This window comes from Leptonychotes weddellii, chromosome 8 (genome assembly GCF_054177405.1).
Source record: "Leptonychotes weddellii isolate Sample4059 chromosome 8, ASM5417740v2, whole genome shotgun sequence".
In the NCBI taxonomy this organism is placed as follows: domain Eukaryota; kingdom Metazoa; phylum Chordata; class Mammalia; order Carnivora; family Phocidae; genus Leptonychotes; species Leptonychotes weddellii.
The window spans coordinates 60,953,168-60,960,027 of NC_138376.1; the positions used below are offsets into that span (position 1 = coordinate 60,953,168).

The 6,860-nt window shown below is 34.6% G+C and overlaps 1 protein-coding gene across 6 annotated transcripts in view; it reads right to left on the reverse strand.

Annotated features, from left to right (window-relative positions):
• Window positions 1–6,860, reverse strand: part of IBTK (inhibitor of Bruton tyrosine kinase) — a 208,417-nt gene that overhangs the window by 51,436 nt on the left and 150,121 nt on the right. For all 6 annotated transcript variants that reach the window (XM_081828589.1, XM_081828588.1, XM_081828586.1 and 3 more), the window contains 3 exons: window positions 5,734–5,816; window positions 5,611–5,648; window positions 5,071–5,167 (listed from right to left, as the gene is read on the reverse strand). In XM_081828589.1, the coding sequence (XP_081684715.1) occupies window positions 5,071–5,167; window positions 5,611–5,648; window positions 5,734–5,816 (218 nt within the window). The remainder of the gene's footprint in view (window positions 1–5,070; window positions 5,168–5,610; window positions 5,649–5,733; window positions 5,817–6,860) is intronic.

The following is a 6,860-nucleotide window of genomic DNA, read 5'->3' on the forward strand; positions in this document are numbered from 1 at the left end:
AATTAACAGGGCATAAGAGACCTATGGATCACCATCTACCATATCAAGATACATATGGGAGTTGCAGGAGAAAAGAAAAAAGGGCATAAAGAACATTTTAAGAAATAATGGCAGAGTGGGAAGAAGTAAAATGTAGAGGTTTTGTATGCAATGGAAATTAAGTTGTGATTAGTTTAAAACAGACTGTTATATCGGGGCGCCTGGGTGGCTCAGTTGGTTAAGCGACCGCCTTCGGCTCAGGTCGTGATCCTGGAGTCCCGGGATCGAGTCCCGCATCGGGCTCCCTGCTCGGCAGGGAGTCTGCTTCTCCCTCTGACCCTCCCCCCTCTCATGTGCTTGCTCTCTCTCATTCTCTCTCTCTCAAATAAATAAATAAAATCTTTAAAAAAATAAATAAATAAAACAGACTGTTATATGCACACTGTTACATATGTTATATGTAAGCCTCATGGTAACCACAAAGGAAAAACCTGCAGTAAATACACGAAAGATACAGAGAAAGGAATCAAAGCATATCACTACCAAAACATCATTCAATCACAAAGGAAGACAATAAGAGAGAAAGAAGGTACTATAAAAGTCAGAAAACGATGGACAAAATGGCATTAAGTCCTTACCTATCAATAATTAAATGGATTAAATTCTCTAATCAGAAGACAAAGTGGCTGAATGGATAAAGAAACAAGATTCAATTATATACTGCCTACAAGAGACTCATTTTACCTTTAAGAAAACACATAGGCTGAAAGTGAAAGGACGGAAAAAAATATTCCATGCAAATGGTAACTGAAGGAGAGGTGGAGTGGCTATACTTCTATCAGACAAAATAGGCTTCAGTAAGAAATAGAAGAGACAAAGAGGTCATTATAATAAAGGGGTCAACACATCAATAGGACATAACAGTTGTACATATACATACAACAAGCATACAACATTGAAGCACCTAAATACATAAAATATATAAACTGAAGGCAGAAATAGTCATCAGTACAGTAATAAGAGAACTTGAATATGGATATTCATGTTCAAATATGGACAGACCATGGAGACAGAAAATCAACCAGGAAACATCAGACTTGAACAACACTACAAACCAAATGAACCTAACATATATACCGAACATTCCATTCACAACAGCAAAATATATATTCTCAGTGCACATAAAACATTCCTCAGGATAGGGGCACCTGGGTGGCTCAGTTGGTTAAGCGACTGCCTTCGGCTCGGGTCGTGATCCTGGAGTCCCGGGATCGAGTCCCACATCGGGCTCCCCGCTCAGCGGGGAGTCTGCTTCTCCCTCTGACCCTCCCCCTCTCATGCTCTCTGTCTCCCATTCTCTCAGATAAATAAAACCTTTAAAAAAAAAAAAAAAAAAAAAATCTTTAAAACATTCCTCAGGATAGATCATATATGAGGCCACAAAACAAGCCTTAACAACTTAAGATTGAATGATACCAAGTATCTTCTCCAACTACAGTGGCATAAAACTAGAATAACAGGACGAAAATAGGAAAAAGTGTAAATATGTGGAAATTAATACAGTAAGTCAAAGAAGAAATCAAAGAGAAAGCAAAAAATATCTTGAGACAAATGAAAATGGAAATACAATATACCAAAACCTATGGGATGCAGCAAAAGAACTTCTAACAAGAAGTAAATACTGATAAATGCCTTAACAAAAAAGAGAGACCTTGAAAGAACAACTGAGGGTTTTTACACAACAAGGAACTACAAAAAGAAGAAACAAAGCCCAAAGTCAGCAGAAGGAAGAAAATAATAAAGATTGAGCAGAGGGGGGAGCCTGGGTGGCTCAGTTGGTTAAGCATCTGACTTCGGCTCAGGTCATGATCCAAGGTCCTGGGACTGAAGCCTGCATTGGGCTCTGCACTCAGCAGGGAGTCTGCTTGTCCCTCTCCCTCTGCCCCTACCCCCCCCACTCATGCTCTCTTTCTCTCTCAAATAAATAAAATCTTTAAAAAAAGAAGACTGAGCAGAAACATATGACCTAGAGACACTAGAAAAAGCAAAAAAGGTCAACAAAACTAGGAATTGGTTGTTTGAAAAGATAAAATTAACAAACCCCTAAGTAGAATAAGAAAAAAGATCCCCCCAAAATAAAATTCTAAATGAAAGAGGAGACATTACAAGTGATATCAGAGAAATGCAAATTATAAGAGACTACTATCAATAACTGTAAGCTGACAAATTGGATAAACTAAAAGAAAGAGATGAATTCCTAAAAACATGATCTACCAAGACTAAATCATGAGGAAACAAAGTCTGAATAGACCAATAAGAGTAAGGAGACTGAATCTATAATCAAAAATCTCCCAAAAAAGAAAAGCCCTAGACCAGATGCTTTCATGGATGAATTCTACCAAACATTTAAAGAAGAATTAACATCAATCCTCCTCAAACTTGTCCAAAAAAAAACTGAAGAAGAGGGAACACTTCCAAACTTATTTTATGAGGCCATGATTATCCTGATATCAAAAGGAGTCAAGGACACTATCAGAAAAGAAAATTACAGTACAATATCCCTGATGAACATACCTGCAAAAATCCTTAATAAAATATTAATAAACTAAATTCAATAGCATGTTAAGAAGATCATACACCATGATCAAGTGGGATTTATGCCTGGATGCAAGGTCAATACATGCAAATCAACGAATGTGATACTATCTTAACAGAATAAAGAACAAAAATCATATGATTATTTCGGTACATGCAGAAAATGCGTAAGACAAAATTCAACATCCATTCATGATAAAAACTTTCAACAAATTAGGTAGAGAAGGAATGTACCTCAACATAATAAAGGCCATCTATGACAAGTCCAAAACTAACACCATATTCAACAGTAAAAACCTGAAAGCTATTTGTTTAAGATCAGAAACAAGACAAGGATGCCCACTCATGCCACTCATACTCAACATAGTACTGGAAGTCCTAGCAAGAGTAATGAGGCAAAAAAAAAAAAAAGAAAGAAAGAAAGAAAGAAAAGTCATCCAAATAGAAAAGGAAGAAGTAAAACGGTCTCTGCAGATGACAAGATCTTATTCTAGAAAACCCTAAATGCACCATCAAAAATCTATTAGAAGTAATATACAAATTCAGTAAAGTTGCAGGATACAAAATCAACACAAAAATCAGTTGCTTTTCTAGGCACAAGCAATGAGCTATCCAAAAAAGTAATTAAGAAAACAATCTCTTTCACAATTATATCAAAAAGAATAAAACACTCAGGAATAAATTTAACCAAGGAGATAAAAGATCTGTACTCTAAAAACTATAAAACACCGATGAAAGAAATTGAAGACAAAAATAAATGGAAAGATATCTCATGTTCATGGACTAAAGGAATACTGTTAAAATGTCCACTCTACCCAAAACAATCTACAGATTCAATAAAATCCCATCTAAATTCCAATGGCATTTTACACAGAAATAGAAAGAGCAATCCTAAAATTTATATGGAACCAAAAAAACCCTAAATAGCCACAGTAATCTTGAGAAAGAAGAACAAGGCTATAAACATCACACTTCCTGACTTCAAATTATGTTACAAAGCTACAGTAATCAAATATTAACGTATTGCCATTAAAAGCAGACATATATACCAATGGAACTGAATAGAAAGCCCAGACATAAACCCTCATTTTACAGTCAATTAATCTTCCACAAGGGTATAAAGAATACAAAATAGGGAAAGGATGGCCTCTTCAATAAAGAGTGTTAGGAAAACTGAACATCCGCATGCAAGAAAATGAAACTGGATCTACACTATATACTAAAGTCAACTCAAAATGGATTAAAGACGTCAACAAAAGACCTGAAACTGTACAACTCCTAGAAGAAAACAGGGTAAAGATTCTAGGCTTGCCAATGATTTTTTGAATGACATCAAAACCACATGCAACAAAAAGCAAAATAAGCAAGTGGGATTACATGAAACTACAAAGTTTCTGCAAAGCAAAGGGAAACAACAAAACGAAAAGGCAAACTTTGGAATGGGAGAAAATATTTACAAACCCCATTAGGTAAGAGATTAATATCCAAAATATATAAGAAATTCCTACAACTCAATAGCAAAGAAAACAAACAACTCAACTAAAAAATGGGCAAAAGAGCTAAATAGATATTTCTCCAGAAAAGACATACAAATGGCCAACAGGTACATGAAAAGGTGCTCAATGTCATTAATTACCAGGAAAATGCAAATCAATACCACAATGAGATGTCACCTTACACCTGTAAGAATAGCTATTATTAATAAAACAAAAGGTAAGTGTTAGCAAGGATGTGCAGAAAAGGGAACATCTGTGTGCACTGTTGGTGGGAGTGTAAAATGCTATAGCCACTATGGAAAACAGTATGGAGGTTCCTCCAAAAATTAAAATAGAACTACCATATGATATAGCAATCCCACTTCTGGATATTTAGCCAAAGGAACTGAAATCAGGATCTTGAAGACATATCTGTACTCCCATGTTCACTGAAGCATAATTAACAACAGTGAGGATATAGAACAGCCTAAATGTCCACTGATGGATGAATGGATAAAAAGAATGTGGTATACACATACAATTAAACACAGTAGCCCACCAGGCCTGACTGAAGACACTTTGTAACTAAAACATTGGTGTATTACTTGAAAAAGTATATAAATGCAATCTCTCCATAAATTTTGATCCAATTCTTAGTCTGTTTCTTTTACTTCAGAGATACTATCACAAGGGGGAAAACAAATAAGAAAAAGACTTTTGTAAAGTATTTGTCAAAACTATTCCCTATTGTCAGTTCCTCATCTCAATCACAGAAATAGCTGGGTATGAAACTGTTAAATCTAATCTCAACCATGATATATAATCCTTACAGAGTTCATTTTCACATAGGTATTGAAGATTTTTTTTCCACTCCTTTAATATTAGTAAACATCCCTATTGCTGATTCTAAATTAAGCCTCTGTTGATGGCTTATTTCAATTAGAGTAGATATTATGATTCATGTTGATTTTGCCGTTACTCAATTATATCTTAAATATCTAAAACGTCCTCTTATTAATACCTTTTATCACCACAGCTTCATCAGTATAGAGGTAGTCCAAAATAACTTTCAGTATATCAGAATGTATTGGCATTTCCAGAGCTGTACAAGTGGAAGCCTAAATAAAATAAAGTAAAATAATTAATTTTAAACTACAAAAAACCACTGCATTCTGACTGGAATAGAAAACTCTGAATAGGAATCACATCAAATAAATGCAAAAGAACATAACATTTATTAAACACAAATCTAAAATGACATATTTAATTTTAAAATGCCTTGTAACGTGGAGAATCAAGAAAAATTGAAACAAAAACCAATCACACTGGTATTCCAAACACATATCCCAATAATAAAGGGGAAATTCTGACCTAAGAAGCTTTTCTGTAACAATTTTCTAAATGTTGCTATTTTCCAGAAGGCTAGAGCATAAATAAAGTTTACAACAAAAATAAAACGGAGTTAAAATATCAGGTTCCCATTCTGATTTCTTTAGTATGTAATTTCCCAAAAATAAAAAAAGCGTGATTACCAGCCATGTGGCTTCAACTTAAATCTTACCTCAATCCATGAGCTACTCAGCATACTATGAAAATATTCTGGAAGAAGAAAAAGTACAATTCATTAGAACAGCGAAACAATACTAAAACAAATAAATCAGCAACTAATAAAAAGTATACCTACCAAGTCTAGCACAAAGAACACACTTATGACAAGGAAATTCCTTTCCGTCCACTGATTTCATGGTCACATCACATAGAAATGAACTGAAAAAAAAATTTTTTTTTTAATTGAAGTGAGAGTGATTTCTTTACATATTTAGCAAATAGAAAATTTATTATAGGATTTGGCTTAAGTTGATTTTCTCTTAAAGATAGCAGAGAACAAACAACTTGAGAGTATACATACAAATAAAATACTTCATCTCCTTCCACTTGAGGAAAGATAGTAAGGGCCTTACAATAAAGATAATATTTAAAAGGAATTGAATACAGATAAATATTCAAAAAAAGTCATTCTTCTAATTTTCCTTTTGCATTACAGACCAGGTGTTAATAATATAATAGTAAGTGACATAATAGTCAAAGGTCTTTAATTTACTTCTTTTTATAACCTATTCTTTGCTAAAGCACAAGTCTAGATATCTCCAGTTTCTCTTTCTCCAAAACTTTTCCCCACCTAAAAACAAAAATTTTTAATAACATATTTAGAATAGTATATTTATTACTGAAAAAGCTTATATTAAAGGAAATCATCATAATGATGAAGAGGCATAATTAGTTTGGTTTTGGGTGAACATCATTTCCTACATATTGAAAAATACAAAATTTGGGCAAGGAAAAATAAAAATTAAAAATTTTTTCATTAGGGGCGCCTGGGTCGCTCAGTCGTTGGGCGTCTGCCTTCGGCTCAGGTCATGATCCCAGGGTCCTGGGATCGAGTCCCATATCAGGCTCCCTGCTCAGCGGGAAGCCTGCCTCTCCCTCTCCCACTCCCCCTGCTTGTGTTCCTGCTCTAGCTATCTCTCTCTCTGTAAAATAAATAAAATCTTTAAAAAAAAGAAAAATTTTTTTCATTAGAAAATAATTTATTTTTTTATTCTTATGTTAATCCCCATACATTATATCATTAGTTTTAGATGTAGTGTTCCATGATTCATTGTTTGTGCATAACACCCAGTGCTGCATGCAGAATGTGCCCTCCTCAATACCCACCACCAGGCTAACCCATCCTCCCACCCCCCTCCCCTCTGGAACCCTCAGTTTGTTTTTCAGAGTCCATCGTCTCTCATGGTTCATCTACACCTCCGA